Source organism: Myiozetetes cayanensis, unplaced genomic scaffold (assembly GCF_022539395.1).
Source record: "Myiozetetes cayanensis isolate MyiCay16 unplaced genomic scaffold, myiCay2020 scf26, whole genome shotgun sequence".
In the NCBI taxonomy this organism is placed as follows: Eukaryota; Metazoa; Chordata; class Aves; order Passeriformes; family Tyrannidae; genus Myiozetetes; species Myiozetetes cayanensis.
In genome coordinates this window covers 2,943,430-2,959,451 of record NW_026087477.1, presented here as the reverse complement: position 1 = coordinate 2,959,451, position 16,022 = coordinate 2,943,430, and the positions used below count along the sequence as shown (strand labels likewise).

At 59.6% G+C, this 16,022-nt stretch overlaps 1 protein-coding gene across 8 annotated transcripts in view; it reads left to right on the top strand.

Moving 5' to 3' along the window:
- Positions 1 to 16,022, top strand: part of DCTN1 (dynactin subunit 1) — a 45,895-nt gene that overhangs the window by 8,869 nt on the left and 21,004 nt on the right. For 4 of the 8 annotated variants that reach the window (XM_050320934.1, XM_050320933.1, XM_050320930.1 and 1 more), the window contains 5 exons: positions 3,797 to 4,042; positions 6,587 to 6,665; positions 8,875 to 8,906; positions 10,929 to 10,949; positions 15,536 to 15,553. In XM_050320934.1, coding sequence (XP_050176891.1) covers positions 3,815 to 4,042; positions 6,587 to 6,665; positions 8,875 to 8,906; positions 10,929 to 10,949; positions 15,536 to 15,553 — 378 coding nt within the window. In that variant the 5' untranslated portion in view covers positions 3,797 to 3,814. The remainder of the gene's footprint in view (positions 1 to 3,796; positions 4,043 to 6,586; positions 6,666 to 8,874; positions 8,907 to 10,928; positions 10,950 to 15,535; positions 15,554 to 16,022) is intronic. The other 4 variants (XM_050320932.1, XM_050320937.1, XM_050320935.1 and 1 more) reach the window with 2 other exon arrangements.

The following is a 16,022-nucleotide window of genomic DNA, read 5'->3' as shown; positions in this document are numbered from 1 at the left end:
GCACGTTTGGGCCTCTCTGTGCCAACTTGGCACGGGGACTCCGGGCTGGAGCCAGGGAGGGCAGCCCCTTCCCACCGCTCCGTGGGACCCCCAGGCTACCCGTGGGCACCGTGCCTGACACGGCTCTGCCCGCTGTGGGATGTGCCAGGCCCGGAGCCGGTGGGATTGGAGCTGTGGCTGAGGGGGTTTGGCTGCCGAGGGAGCAGCTGCCACTTGGGAAAGGCTGTGGGCTGGGAAGTTGCTTTGCCCACCCTGGGAGGGGCTGGGGGGAGGCTTGAGTTACCTGCCCCCCAAAGCTCCCCATGTTCCGCGGGGAGTGGGGTGAAGGGGGTGGAATTCCAGCCTGAGTCCTGGCAGCCCTGTGGTGACACCGCAGTGGCTGTCGGTGTGCCGGGGGTTTGGGGGCTCCCAGGGGGTGGAGGCACAGCGAAGGAGCTGGGCACTGGCTCCAAGGGCCCATGGAGACATGGCTCAACCTGTGGGAGCAGCAGCAGGACTGGGGCATCCTGGGGGTGCTGAGTGGGTCCCAGGGCAAGGTGGCACGCTGCAGGCAGGGCACTGTGAGCAGGTTATCCGTGTTTACCTCACGTGGATTTTGGAATGGGCACTGCAGGCACTGAGGGTGTGCCAGCCCTTCCCGTGGCTGCTCTGGCCATGTACCTGGAGGGTTTTGGGGACACTGTGCCCAATGTCACAGCGTCCAGAGACACCTACACCCTCCCCATTTTGCTTCGTGCTCCCCAGTTGGAATCCAGTGCCACTGTGGTGGTGGGGACCTCATCCTGGTGCCACCGTGGGGTGTTGGGGCCACACTCAATCCAGGATGGTCCTCCTTCCCATGGGGATGGTGTGGCAGTGCCATGTGCCATTGACTCGCTGCTTGTCGTGGTTTAGACCAGGTTTTTGACCAGGCTTAGACCCAGAACTGTTTCCAAGTCTTTCTGTGTTCCAGCCATGCTGGGTCACACCTGGAATTTGGATCTTGTCAGAGGTGGCTGCTGGGCTCAGGATTCTCCTGAAACTTTTGATCTGAGCTCTGAGTGACAGTTTGAGGCTCTCTTAGTCTCACCTGCCAGCTGAGCCTGGCTGCTGCAGGAGTACACTGAATATTCCCAGGGTGATCCGCTGTGATGGAGCAGAACACTGACACCGTCATGCTCGGAGGAAACACGGGAATGAGCCAAATCGCTGGGAATTCATCCCCTTTTCGGTGGCTCAGAACCAGGACCTCCACATAGAGGAGCAGACGGTCTGTGGATGTGTGTAATGCTTCAAAAAGTGGGGAAAATTGAAAAATCTGGATTTCAGAGCGGTGCCAGGCGGTGTGATGTGGGGAGCAGTGTCCTGGTGGCAGCACAGCCGTGGGCATGTTCCTCCCCTGGAGCAGGTGTCCCTGTGAACGGTGTCCCTGGAGCAGCACAGGAGCTCCAGGGTGTGGGACAGGCTGCTCCCAGGCCGGTGGGTTTATCCAGCCTTGGACTGTCCTGCCGGGATCTGCCCAGGTGGTGGTGGCTGCTCCGGAGGCTCAGCATTCCTGGGTGCTCCCCTGGCTGCCCCGTCCCCACCACCTGCCCTGTGCCCCCCTCAGACCTCCCCCCCTGGCCCCCAGTGCCCCGGGGGTGACCGTGGGTGCAGCAGTGCTGCCTTCACCAGGACTCCCCAATTTCCCATTTCCTGGGATTGAGGAGCTCGTTCCCTGTCCGTGTGCCGGGAATGGTGACGGGGCTGTCACTGTGAGTGGCCCTGCCGTGTGTGTCCAGCCCTTTTCCCTTCCCTGTGTTCCCACAGCTCTGCTCCTCCATCCTCCTCCCTCCCCATCCGCACTCACCCCATGCTCAGGAATGGCGTATCCAGAGCCTGGGGTGTCCCACTGGAAGGTCAGAGTGGCAGAGGGGATCCATGAGGGGCTGGCACATCCCCGGAGACCCCAGGAAGCTGAGGGCTGTTCCCCTGGCTGCTCTGGGGCTGCTGTGCCCTGATGTCCCCAGGGATGGCTGTCCCTTCCCGCCCCTCCCTCCACAGCCGGGCAGGGGAGCCAGGAGTGACCACAGGTGGGCCCTGGGCTCTGTCCTCCCGTCCCTGCTGAATGGGCCATCGGGTCCCCACGGTCACCTGGCTGGGAAGGTTGGTGGGAATGCCCATCCCACCTGCTTCCAGGAGTCTGGACAGCTCCTCCTCTTTTTTTTTGGTGTTGTTTGGAATCTTCATGGGAATTCCAGTCTGAGATTTATCCCTTGGATAGGAGCTGTCCTCACATCGGAGCAGCACACTGGTCCCATGGACTGATTTCTGATTAGCTGGAAACAGAAGGTGGAGAGCCACTGCCCTGTCCTGAGGGGTGGGATGGGAGAGTTCTGTGCTCTCCTGCTTTCCCAGATGTGAAGGGCTCAGGAAATGTTTCTGTGAAATTAGTGCTGGTTGGCAAATGTCCCATCAGGGACAGTCTGGGAGAGTTTGGAATGTCCACCCTGGAGGGAAGAAAGACCTTAGAGCCCCTCCCAGTGCCTGAAGGGGCTCCAGGAGAGCTGGAGAGGGACTTGGGACAAGGCATGGAGGGACAGGACAATTGGGAATGGCTTCCCACGGACAGAGGTATCCACAGGGTTTGGGGTGTCTCACACTCCAATGGATCCTACCTGGCTGCAGGTACCCCTGGGAAACAGAAACGAGGAGGGATGAAAACTCCTGACGTTGCTGAGCAGGAACTTTTCGTTTAACTGGGAACTCTGGCTTTTCCTTTGGACTTTTCTTTGGGCTTCTTATTGTTTCGGGGCCCTGCTCTCACTTTCCATAACAGGTGGGACACGATTTTCCAGGTGCAGGTGTTGGCAGGATGCTGCTGCAGCCCTGGCAGCTGGGAGGAGCCAGAACCTGGGGAGACATTTGGGTCTGGGGCATAAGTTTTGCCTCTGAGGTTTTGGGTTTGTTTGCTGGGTGATGGATTTCAGGTTTTAACACGAGAGTATTTTGTGCATTCGGTTCCTCCCGGTTGTGTTTGATTTCTCCCACTTGTGTTTGATTTCTCCCAGTTGTATTTCGATGGAACATGGAATTCAGGCTTGTGGAAAACGGGCATCCCTGGTTTTAGGCAAAGAACTCCCCGAACGCGGGGAGTTCACTCAGCATTCCGACCCCAGGCAGGGATGTGCAAGGGGAGAGGATGGTTTGTTGGGGTTCCAGGAACTTCCACAATCCCCTTGGTTCTTCCACAGGCTGAGAATTCCCCGAATTTCCCAAACCCCCCGTGGTGTCCAGCTGTGGCTGAGGTTTGTCCCTACATCCCTCAGGGCCCTTCCCGGCCATTCCCCTCCATGCTGGGTGAAAGAGCCTCTGTTTTCCTGGGATAAAGGACGGATTCTTCCACTGAAATTGGGCCCAGAGTGGGCAAAACTTGACATTTCTGCACAATGACCAGAACCAGTGACACACAGGGTGTGGGAAATGCCAAACTGGCCCTGTTTGAGGACCACGGGGAGGTCGGGGTGAGCAGGAGATGGAGCTCACCCCTGTTCCCTCTGGGATAGGGGCACTGGGAGTGAAAGGTGTCAGAGTTTGAGGAGGGGCTCCAAGACAGCAGGGAAGGGGCTCACAGGATGGAGTGACAAGGGGGAATGGCTTCACACTGGGAAAGGGGAAATTTAGATGGATATTGGAGAGAAATTCCTCCCTGTGAGGGTGGGCAGGCCCTGGCACAGGTTGCCCAGAGAAGCCGCGCTGCTGGAGGACGGTGAGATGTCCCCTGTCCATCCCTGTGTCCTTGTGTCCCCGTTGTCACCCTGCTCTCCCCGCTCCACAGGCCTCCAGCACCCCCAGGATGAGCGCAGAAGGCGGCAGCAGGCCCCTCAAGGTGGGCTCCCGCGTGGAGGTCATCGGGAAGGGGCACCGCGGCACCGTGGCCTACGTGGGGGCCACCCTGTTCGCCACCGGCAAGTGGGTCGGGGTCATCCTGGACGAGCCCAGGGGCAAGAACGACGGGACAGTGCAGGGCAGGAAGTACTTCACGTGTGAGGAGAACCACGGCATCTTCGTGCGCCAGTCACAGGTCGGGCCAGCTGCTTCCTGGGATTTGGGGGGAGCTGCTTCCTGGGATCCTTGGGGGCATCCACTACTGGGATCCTCAGGGGAATGCACTTCCTGGGACTCTCGGAGGGGCTCTGTTTCCAAGGGTCCTCGGGGGAATGCACTTCCTGGGATCCTGGGGGAGATTTGCTTCCCAGGACCCTTGGGGGGATCTGCTTCCTGGGATCCCCAGTGTCCTTTGGTGGGCTTCCCTTCCTGGGATTCCCGGTGTCCCTTGGTGGGCTCCATTTGCCAGGATACTCCATGTCCCTCAGAGGGCTCTGCTTCCCAGGATCCTCAGGTGCTTTGAATAGAGGGAAACAGCCCTTCCTCCCTGGGTGGGGAGAGAGAAACCAGTTTCCTTTGCTCCCAGGGACGTGGGGTTGCTGGAACCCCTCGGTCCATGTGGGAGGGAGCAGCACACTCCAGGCAGGTGGGACCTCCCCTGGGACAGGGGCCAGGCCCCTCCACACGGGTCCTTGAGGTCTTGGTCAGCCCATGGGGTTATTGTGGGGTATTTCCAGGGGAACTGGGTGAAAACAGCCTGGTGAATTCCAAAGGGCTTTATTCCCAGCCTGCTCAGAGTTACCACTGGAGCAGGTGGAGTTTGGGATCGATCTCGGTGTTTACCTGGAAGCAGAGCCAGGGAATTTTAATTAAACTGTGTTTACCTGGAAGTAGATAAAGCACCCTGGGTGGGGGCAGCTGCTGACTCTGCTGCTCCTGTCCTGCAGCAGGAACAGGAGGTCTCCAGGGCAAACACCTTCCAGGCTAATTCCCTGTGTCACCTTCCCGAGGCAGAGGTGGCACTGGAGCCCCCAGCTCCGTGTGTCCCCAGCCCCATGTCCCAGCCAGATCCTGCCCCCCTCCCTGGAAAAAAGGGCTGCTTTGTATCCCAGCCCACGGTGTCCCCAGCTCTTCCCGCATTCCTGGACCCTCCTGCTGCCCCTCCAGGCACTGCCAGGACCTTGGCACTGGGTGACACATGGACCTGACTCCCTTGTCCCTCACTTGGCCTCACCTGCCAGCTGGGAAAGGCTTCCAGGGCTTTACAGGGAAAATGTTGGGTCTGCAGGACCAGGAGGGTCAAGGGGTGCTGAGCACAAGGCTCAGGGATGGTCTGGATCGGTCTGGGATGCTGCTTTCCAGTTTATCCCATGGATTTCATCCACAAGGATGTTGGGCAAGGCTTGGAGCAGCCTGAGGAGTGGGAGGTGTCCCTGTCTGTGGCAGGGAGTGGGACTGGATGGGATTTAAGGTCCTTCCCAACCCAACCCAGTCTGGGATTCTGGAGCTCTTTTGCCATGGAGCCAGACTGGGAGAGTTGAGAATGTCCAGCCTGGAGAAGAGAAGGCTCCAGGGAGACCTGAGAGCCCCTTGCAGGGCCTAAAGGGGCTCCAAGAGCTGGAGAGGGACCTGGGACACAGGATGGAGTGACAGGACAATTGGGAATGGTTTCCCACTGCCAGAGAACAGGGTCAGCTGGGATATTGGGAAGAAGATCCTCCCTGTGAGGGTGATGAGGGACTGGAATGGATTCCCAAGAGCAGCTGTGGATGCCCCATCCCTGGGAAAGCCCAAGGCCAGGTTGGGCGAGGCTGGGAGCAACCTGGGCTGGTGGAAGGTGTCCCTGGCCGTGGCAGCGGGTGGAACTGGATGGGCTTTAAGGTCCCTTCCAACCCAAACCATTCCAGGATTCCCTGATTCTACTTGGGCTGGCAATTCCAAACATGACTGTTCCTTTTCTGGTGTGTGGAACCATTACCCCTGACTTTGGCATCACCTGGAGCTGCCGTTGTGCTCCTGCCTGGCACGGGAGCTCAGGGCAGTCCGGTCAGAGGTGGCACATCCCAATGTCACCCAGAGCCAGCCCCCCCCTGTCCCTGTGCTGGGCCTCTCCTGCAGCTCCAGGGTTCCCACCTGGGCTGTGCCTGCTGGGGAACCTCCAGACCAGCTGGAATTCCCATCCTGGTTTCCTGCAGGTCTCACAATTTCCATGGCATCATTTTTCCCCATCTGCTTGTGGCATTTAATTCAGTTTTAATCATTCGTGGTGTTGGGAATCTTTCCAGAATGGAATCCCTGGCTGACAGCTTCCCAGGTGATTTTGATTTTTAAACTGAACTCCCAGGTGGGAGGTGGTCATGGATCAGGCAGATTCCTGCAGGGATCTAATCCCTTCCAACCCGGTTTCTCATGTTTATCCAGCAAAAATACGTCCAAAAATAGTTCACAAAGAGAAATCCCTGAACCTGTTACGGATATTCAGGGCTGTCAAATCCAGACCTTTGACTTTCCTCATTACCTGTGTGAATATTCCCTATTCCTGATGGGGTTAAAGAGCCTGTGGCTGTTCTCAGGGAGCCTATGGAAGGAGGATGGTTGATGGCAAAGCTGGAATGATGAAATCAAAAATCTGTGCCAAAAAGACAGGATCTGCTCTGCTGAACCCACTGCCAGAGGGACCCATTCCCTGGACTCCCTGTTTGGGAATTTTTGGCAGTAATGGTTGTTGTTCCTTTTCCAGATCCAAGTGTTTGAGGATGGAGCCGACACAACGTCCCCAGAAACCCCGGAATCTGCTGCCATGAAGGTCCCCAAGAGAGGTACAGCCTGGGTGGGAAATCCTCCCCAAAGGGGTGGGAAATCCTTCCTGGAGAGGTGGGAATTCTGTACTGGAGGGAATGGGAAATTATTCCCCAAGGGGATGGGAATCCTTCCTGGAGAGGTGGGAAATCCCCCCGGGAAGGGATGGGAAGTACTTTCCAGATGGAATGCAAAATCCTTCCTGGAGAGATAGAAAATCCTTCCTGGAGAGGTGGGAAATCCTTCCTGGAAGGGTGGGAATCCTTCCCAGATGGAATGGGAAATCCTTCCTGGAGAGAGGGAGCTCTTTCTGGTGGGAATCCTTCCTGGAGGGTTGGAAACCCTTCCCGGAGGGATGAGCACATAGAATGCAGCCCTGACCGGCTCTGAGGCTCTGGAATTGTGGTGTCCGTGTCTCCAGCCCCATTCCCACCCCTGGGCAGTGATCCCCCCATTGATCGTTCCTTCCCCATTCTCCCTTCTCGGCCTCGCCGTTCCTGGCCGAGGGCCCGGCAGCGCCGCCTCCCTGGGCTGGGCTTTGTTGGGAATGTTCCCCAGCTCGCTGCGGGATCCCGGGAGCTGCGGAAAGGGCTCTGCCAACTTCCTGGCCTGGCTGTTCCGTCGGTGCCGCTGCCAAGGGGAGCGTTTGTGGGACACAGGAGAATGGACCGGGATGGGCTGGGGGCGGGGGGTGGCTGGGGGTGCTTTTTCCCCTCTCCCAGACAGTGGAAACAAAAATTCCTCTTTAAATTCCATAAGAAAATACTTCCCTTTTACTTGGGAAAGTGGAATGGACCTTTCATTCCTCTCTGCTTTGGAACCTGCAGTCAGCACAGAATCATGGAATGTTGAAGTTGGAGACTCTGAGCCCATCGAGTCCAACCATTCCCAGCACTGCCCAGGCCACCCCTGACCGTGCCCCCGAGTGCCACATCCACAGGGCTGTTAAATCCCCCCAGGGATGGGGACTCCCCCTGCCCTGGGCAGCTGTGCCAGGGCTGGACAGCCCTTTCCAAGGGGGAATTTTCCCCATATCCAACTAAACCTCCCCTGGCACAGCTGGAGGCTGTTCCCTCTCCTCCTGTGCCTGTTCCCTGGGAGCAGAGCCCGACCCCCCCCCCAGCTCCCCCCTCCTGTCAGGGAGTTGCAGAGCCAGAAGGTCCCCCCTGAGCCTCCTTTTCTCCAGGCTGAGCCCCCCCAGCTCCCTCAGCCGCTCCTGCTGCTCCAGCCCCTTCCCAGCTCCGTTCCCTGCCTGGCACACGGATGGATGTGGTGACTGGAGGGGCTGTGCCAGGACAGATGGGCACTGGCCGGGTCTGGAGCAGGGGAAGCCCAGGCTGCAGGTCGGGAGTGGGAGGATGCAGTCAGGGATGCAGGGCTGGGATGTGGCTGCCTGCCAAGGGTTTCCATGGAAACAGCAGCTGCTGCAGTGGGACTGCAGTGGGGGATGCAGGGATGGCTCTGCCATGGATCCAGCTCCAGCCCCTGCCAGCTGGCACAGGAGGGGGCAACAGGAGGAGCTGGGGGTGCCCCCAGACACCTGGGAAAAGGGGGGAATCCAGCCACACCTATCCTGGGGACCTGCAGGGAGGGACAGGACACAGGGGTGTGGCTTCCCACTGGAAAAGGGGAAGCTTGTGTGGGATTTTGAGAAAAAATCCCTCCTTCTGCGGGTGGGGAGGCCCTGGCACAGGTTACCCAGAGGAGCTGTGGCTGCCCCTGGATCCCTGGGAGTGTCCAAGGCCAGGTTGGAGCAACCTGGGACAGTGGAAGGTGTCCCTGCCCGTGGCAGGGGGTTGGAATCAATGGAATTTGCAATACCTTCCAACCCAAACCATTCCATGAGTCCATGACTCTGTGTCCCCAGTGCCACATCCACACGGGTTCAAACCCCCCAGGGATGGGGACTCCACCGCTCCCGGGACAGCCCCTGCCAGTGTCGGTGCCTCAGGGATCCTGAATTCCAGGGGTCCAGCCCAAGGAGAGCAGCAGAACCTGCCCTAGTTCCGAGGAGTGTTCCTCAGCCAGCAGCTCCAATAAGGAATTCCCCGTTCCCCCAAACCCACTCCCTGTGGTGCCGCCGTTTCCTGCCGGATCCTGACTCTGCCTCACTCCCACTCCCCCCAGCGCTCCTGTCCCAGCTCCTGGACACCCTCTGGCTGCAGGGACAGGGGGCTGGGGACAGGGCTGTCCCCGGGGCTCATGGCTCTGTCTGTGCTCTCTCCACAGATTCCGTGGATGCCGCCAAGAGCAGCAAACTGGTGAGTGACCCTGGCACTGTGGCACCTCTGAGAGCGCCAGCTCTCACCCCTTTGGGAGGAGCACACGGACACACACCTCAGCTCAGTGCTCTGGGATAAAATGCCCATGGAAAAGTGGATTTATTCTGGACCCCAGGGAAACAAGGTGTAAAAATGTCGTTTTCGGCCACTGGGCGGGAGTCAGTTGGGTCCTGAGGGATCACCCAGCGCAGGTCCTGGTGTTCCATGTTTTGATCTGAGTCCAGTTGATATTTCAGCATTCCCTGGCTGCTTCCTTCAAACCCTGATCCTCATGAAATCATGGAATGATTTGGGTTGAAAGGGACCTTAAATCCCATCCAGTCCCACCTGACACCTTCCACTATCCCAAATTGCTCCAAGCCCTGTCCAACCTGGTGCTGGACAGTTCCAGGGATGGGGCAGATCCAAGGACTCTCTCATCCCATAGGAAGAGTGCACTCCTTGGAATAAGTGACATTGGCTCTCTCTGCCTTCCCCACCTCCGAGAGTCTTTATCCAGGAGCTCCAGTGGCTCCTGGGGCATGGATAGAGACACCTCATATCCATTTGTCAGGGGCATTTCCTAAGGATCAGGAAACTGGAGCAGGTTCCTGTCTTCAGGTACTGCTGAAATCCACCCAAACAGCTGTGCAGGTGTGGGATAGTGAGGAATCATGGAATACTGAGGTTGGAAAAGCCCTCTGAGACTGTGGAGTCCAGCTGTTCCCCAGCACTCCTGGGGAGCAGTGATGGCACTGGGCGATCCTGGGGGTACTGAGGATGGATTTGTGTGTTTGGGGGAGAAACTGAATTTTCCTCGGGGATAAACTGGTCCAGCTGGGATGTGGGAGCTGTGGGAAAGGAGATGGCTCCCCTGGGGACGAGGGGCTGCTCCTGTGTGTGGCACCTGTGGGGCTGGGTCGGGGCACATCGAAGCCCAGCCTCCTGCACTGCCATTCCAGATAATTCCCAGGAGTGGGAATTCTCCCCATCCTGCTGTGGAGCCGGGTGCTGGGTCAGAGTCAGCATCTGGGCACAGCTGGGATGGGGGTGGAGCAGCACCATGGGATGCTCCCAGGGGTTGTTGGGATCAGATCCCGGGGGATGTGAGCTGTGGCCAGAGGGGAGGGTAGAGGAGAACTCCCTGCCCTGTACTAAAGGGATTTGGGAGGTTTTTTTGGTTTTTCCTGCTGTGTGCTGGCAGACCCCTGGCACTGCTGGAGCCTCTGCCCCGTGTGTTCCCTGCCTGATCCACAGCATCGAGGCTCCTGCTTTAATTATACCCTGGAATTAATTAAAAGGCAAAGCATATTTAGTAAGGGAAGTCAGGATGCTGAAATGGGGATTGTTCTTGGAATGCTTTATGCTGCTGATGTGGAGAAGGGATCAGGACAGGAGGTGCTGCTCGATGCACTACTGTGCTCCAGGGCATTCCCACGGGTTTGGCATGGAACCATGGAATGGTTTGGGAGGGACCTTAAATCCCATCCAGTTCCATGGGCAGGGACTCCTCCCACTAGCCCAGGCTGCTCCAAGCCATGTCCAACCTGGCCTTGGACACTTCCAGGGATGGGGCAGCCACAGCTTCTCTGGGCAACCTGTGCCAGGGCCTCGCCACCTTCACAAGGAGGATCTTCCCAGTATCCCATTTTTCCCTGCCCTGTGGCACTGGGAAGCCATTCCCCCTTGTCCTGTCACCCTGGCACCCTCTCCCTCCTGCATCCTGGCAGATCCTGCCACCCCAATTCCTTCTTTGGTTTACCCACGTTTGCACCATGAAATTACCCATTTCCCCTTGGGTGTGTCCTGGTTCCCCTGAATTCCCCGTGCTGGGGGTGGGTCTGTGACACCGGAGCAAGGAGGGGACTCTGAGGCTGCCAACGAGCCCTGTTGTGATTTCCACCTTAACTTACTGAGCTTCCCCTGGCTGCATTCCCGCCTGCCCTGCAGCCCGGCCGTTCTGGGCCGTTCCGGGTCCCTGCAGGGCCTGTCTAACGTTCCTTCTGTTCCCTCCTCACGCAGCGCGGAGCGAAGCCCAAAAAGGTGCTGTCCGACCCCCCTGGGGCCGCATGCCGGGGCCATCGCCATCCTCACCCTCATCCCGGCCATCCCAGCCCCGCATGGCTGCTCCCTGCATGCGCCCCCGCCCCTCATGGCATCATGGAATGGTTGGGTGGGAAAGGCCCCCGACACCCCCGCGTTCCCCCAGCACTGACCGCATCCCCAGGGCTGTTAAATCCCCCAGGGGTGGGGACTCCCTCTGCCCTGCTCAGTCTCTTCCAATGCTTTACAACCCTTTCCATGAAGGAATTTTCTCGGTGTCCAACCTGAACCTCCCCTGGCACAAGCTGAGGCTGTTTCCTCATAGATATTTTTATAAAACTCTCTGGTGACTCGGGGACAAGTGGCACCTTCTCAGGGCTGTCCCATCCTGTCCCCAGGCTCTGGCTCCTCCCAGGGACACCCAAAACCAGCTGGTTTGGGACAATTAATGAGCCAAAAATATTTTGTACCAGGATGAGCCAAAACTCCAAGGGTCTTGGCAAAGAGTCCCGGGAGAATCCTGGAATGGTTTGGGTTGGGTTGTTAAAACCCATCTCTTTTCACCCCTTGCCATGGGCAGGGACACCAAATCACCATTCCCTGCAGGGTCTTTGGGGAATATTTTTTTTACCATGGGAATTTCTCCGAGATAAAAGCCAAGGTGAGCACTGGGGACATGGAAAGGACCCGGCATCAGCACTGGGAGGGAGGGAGGAAGGAACAGAGAAGGTACCTGGAGCCCTCGGCGTCTCCTTGGCCCAGCTTTGCTTTCCAGCGGCTTCCCTGTCCTTTTTGGGGGAAGAAACAGTGCAAACAGCTCTGTTTGTCCATGGGAAATCCAGAGGCGATGAGCAACGTGGAAGCACATGGTGAAGGTGCCAAGAGCCTCTGGAGCGTGCCAGGAGCACCTGCCCCAGGTGTCCCCTCCTTATGTCCCCCCAGGTCCAGGTCTCTGCATGTCCTGAGGCTCCAGGGTCTTGTGGGTCCCCTCTTGCTGGTCCTGCCAGCTCCAAGGGGTGCCTGGCTGTCAGGGCCCTCCATAGGATGAAATTCCCATTTGGAATGTTGGGTTCTTCCCCTCCTGTCCTGTCCTGGTGGGTTTGCAGCTGCCGTGTGTCCCTGCTGTGTCCCTGCCGCCTGCTCGGAGCTGGAACTGGGGCTGGGGGAGGGATTAGGATCATGGGGGTGTGACTGTCACTGTCCTGGGGATCATGAGTCTGTGACTGTCACTGTCCTGGGGATCACGGATCTGTCAGTGTCCAGGGATCATGGGGGTGTGACTGTCACTGTCCTGACCCTCATCCTGGGCTGTCCCCACCCCAGTGCCAGGCTCTGCTGCCCCCTCAGAACTGAACATTTTTGGCCGTTAATGACCCCACTTCCCAGCCCACTCCAGCAGCCCCTCCCCAGCAGGGCTGTTCCAGCCAGGGAGAGCTGGATAACGAACATAATTAGCGGGTAAATCCTCGTTCCGGGGATTATGGGCTCCTGCCTGTCAAATATAGACTCTAATCGTCCCCAGAGCTGCTGCCGGCGGCCTTGGGGTGCCAGATGGGCCTCACTCCCCCGCTCAGCTCCCTCGCTGCTCCCCGTGGATTTGGGAGTGCTGGGGGGCAGGTGGGACCAGTGCAGAGGGGCCTCTGGTGATGGAGGTCGTGGCCTTTGGGCTGTGCTGTCCCCAGGGCTTGGAGCAGGGGGGCAGCTCCAGGGGTGTGTCGGGGGCTGCAGGACACGGGGGTCCTGTCCCTTGGCTGGGACACCGTGTTGGGATGTTCTTGACCTTGGTGCAGTGTTTCCAGGCAGGAGCTGGTGGCCCAGGCTGTCCTTGAGAGGTGCTGACCTCTGTCCTGGGAAGGACTCCAAAGGGATCCCAAAGGGACCCCAGAGGGATCCTGAAGTCTGTTTAAAGAGCAGGAAGAGAGTGTTTCCTGGCTGATTTTTGGGATGAAATGGGTTGTGTCTCCTTCACCCCTGTGTGACCTGAGTTGTGACTGTGACAGGCCGGTCCCTTCTCCTGCTGCAGGGCTGGGTGACACTGGGTCACAGATGTCACCTCTGAGGGACGTGGAGTTGGCAGGGCCATGGTGGGGCCTGGGTCATCCTGTGTGTGCCAGAGCAGGGCTGGGAATGGGGAGACTCCCAGGGATGCAGGGAAAGGCTGGTCCATGGTTCCTGCCTTGCTCAGGGCATGTCAGGGTGGGCTCCCGGGCTCTGACATGCTCTGGAATCATGGAATATTTAGGTTGGAAAAGCTTCCTGAGCCCACCAAGTCCAACCACTCCTCACTAACCGTGTCCCCAAGTGCCACATCCACGCGTGTCACGTGCCCAGCGCTGTGACCCTGGGGGTACTCCAGTCCTGTCCCCTCAGGTCACTGTCCCCTGCAGCCAGAGGTTTCCCCTCTGATGGGTTGGTTTGCCCTGCCCCAGTGACATCCCTGTTCCTTTGGTCCTCCCAGCGGCATTCCGTGTGCCAGGGCTGGATTCCAGCGGTGTGTGCTGGGGCTGGATCTCCTCTCTGCTGGGCACCCCATCCCGCTCTGATCCCGTCCCGGGGTGACCAGCCAGTGGCCAGGTCATTATCCCGCTGTTATCCAGGTCTCCATGCGGGAGCAGATGGTCCGTTCCAGCCCGGAGCAGGTCCCAGATGGTCTGTTTAATGCAGATGGGCCACCCCAAGCCCTGTTAATCCTTTAAAGGAATGACTAATCCGATCAGCTCCAAAACCCACCCTGTCCCAGCTGCCCAAACCGCGTCCGATGGCGCAGCAGGGCCTGGATGAACCCGGGAGCTGCTGTTCCTTGGGCTGGTGACACCCCTGTGGCAGCTCTCTGTGTCCCCAGGGGAGCTTGGGGTGAGATCCAAGGTGGTTATTTTGGTGTTAATGGAGGGAAGGGCCCGTGACCCTTTGGAGTCGGGAGCTGAGCAGCATCTGGCACCACAAGCTGGGGGCTCCATGGAATAGAGCTGGAGTTAACCCTGTCAGCTCCTCTCCAAACTCTCCAAGAGCCAGGAATCCTCTCAGCTGCGATGATGCCAAAAGCTCCTTCTCCCTTCTCGTGGATTTAGGATAAATAACCTCCCTTACATGTTCCTGAGGGGTCTCAGGGACAGCCCAAAGTGTCCAACACTGTTTCCTCGTTGGTAAATTGCATTTCCTCACTGCTGCAGCATTTACTGGATCCTGGATGTGGGAAGAGCTTATGTAGTCTGGATTCAGGGAGTGGAGCTGTGTGTGAGGAGAGAAGCTGGTTCATTAGAGCGGCTCCGATATCCTTAATTGTCTTAAGGTTAAATCTGGGTGAGCCTGCACGTGGCTCCTCCAGGGATGGACATGGCCCTTGGATCCCTCAGGCTTACAGCCACGGATCCAGGGTTCTTTTGCCCAGAAAAGCCCAGTAAGTGGTTCCTTTTCCCTGTGGTTTGTGAACACCTTCCACTATCCCAGGTTGCTCCAAGCCCCGTCCAACCTGGCCTTGGACACTTCCAGGGATGAATCAACTGCAACTTCTCTAGGCAACCTGTGCCAGGGCCTCCCCACCCTCAGAGCCAGGAATTCCTTCCCAAGATCCCATCTAATGCTGCCCTCTGTCAGTGGGAAGCCATTCCCCCTTGTCCTGTCCCTCCTGCCTGGCTGGCAGCGAGGCTGGGGGACAGGGCAGTAAGGTTTGGGGACACTGTGTGCGGTTCCATCGGAGTCCTGCTCCAGGGACAAGGATGCCAGGCAGGAATTTGGGGCCTGGATCTGGCAGGGCATAGGGTTTGGGGACATGGCAGTGAGGCTTGGGGACACAGTGTCTGGCTGACGTGCTGAACGCTGTGCTGGGTGCCCAGTGCTCTCCACGGGGGCTCCTTGGGGCTGGAGATCTTTAGGGCAGGGGATCTTCGGGGCAGGGATCTTTAGGGCAGGGACTCTCCGAGGCCGTGGTGGTCTCTGCACACCCTCAGCCGTGCAGGGGTGCCCTGAGCTCCTGGGAATCCCCCCGTGTTGGCAGGAGGCGCTGGATGGGAGCGCGGCAGGATGGACCCGGCCCCGCAGCTGTCCGTGTGTCCATCTGTCCATCCATCGGGCTCAGTTCTGCCCGTGTGTCCATCTGTCCGTGCCCGGGGGCTGTGCCCGGCGGTCCCGGCTGCTCCCCCGGGCCGGAGAGGGCGGGTTGGCCGCGGGCGCAGCCACGGAGCCCTCCGGACCCGCCGGCTGTGCCGGGGTGCTGAGCTGCTGCGGACCCCCCTCCCGGGAGCAGCATCGTCATCGCCATCCTCACGCTCGCCATCCCGCTCATCCCCATCGCCATCCGCGCACCGCGCGGCTCGAGCGGCGCCCGCCGGCGCGGCCCCTTCCCGGTGATGTCATGAGCCGCCGGGGCGGTGGTTGGAGCCACCGCGGAGCGGGGACGAGCGGCCGCGGCCGGGGGGCTGCGCTGCACCCCCTGAGCCCCCGCTGAGACCCCGCTGAGCCCTCCCGACCCCCTCCCGAGCCCCCCGGCAGGACCCGGCGGCGGCCGCGGCCATTTGCCGTGTCCGGCCGTGCTGACCCGCTGCTCCGTCTGCTCCCGCTCCGGCCGCTCCTCCGCCACGATGAGACAGGCCCCGGCCACCCGCAAGGTACGGTCCGTGCCCGCAGCCCCCGGTCCCCCGGCCCTGCATCCTCCGGCCCCGCAGCCCCCGGTCCCCCGCAGCGCATCCCCCGGCACCGCATCCTCCGGCACCGCATCCTCCGGCATCGCATCCCCGCTTCCCGACCCGCCTCCTCCCCCTTTTCCCCGTTTTCCCCGCGTTGATGCTGCCGGGCTGTAATTGGGAGCGTGACGGGCTCGGGGGGGCGGTGGGGGAGCAGCAGCAGCAGCGGGTCATGGCTGGCTTTGCCTCCCGAGCTCCCGGGTCCCCTCTCGGTGTCCCCGGGCCGGGAGAATGCAGCGGCTCTGCGGCTCCACCGGGGCCGTTCCCGGCCCTGTCCCTGCCTCCGGTGCCATCCCTGTCCCTGCTACCGGGGCCACCCCGCTGCCGATGCCATCCCCACTGCCTGGGGGTGCCGATGCCATCCCTGCTTCCAGGTGCCCACCGTGGGGAAGGT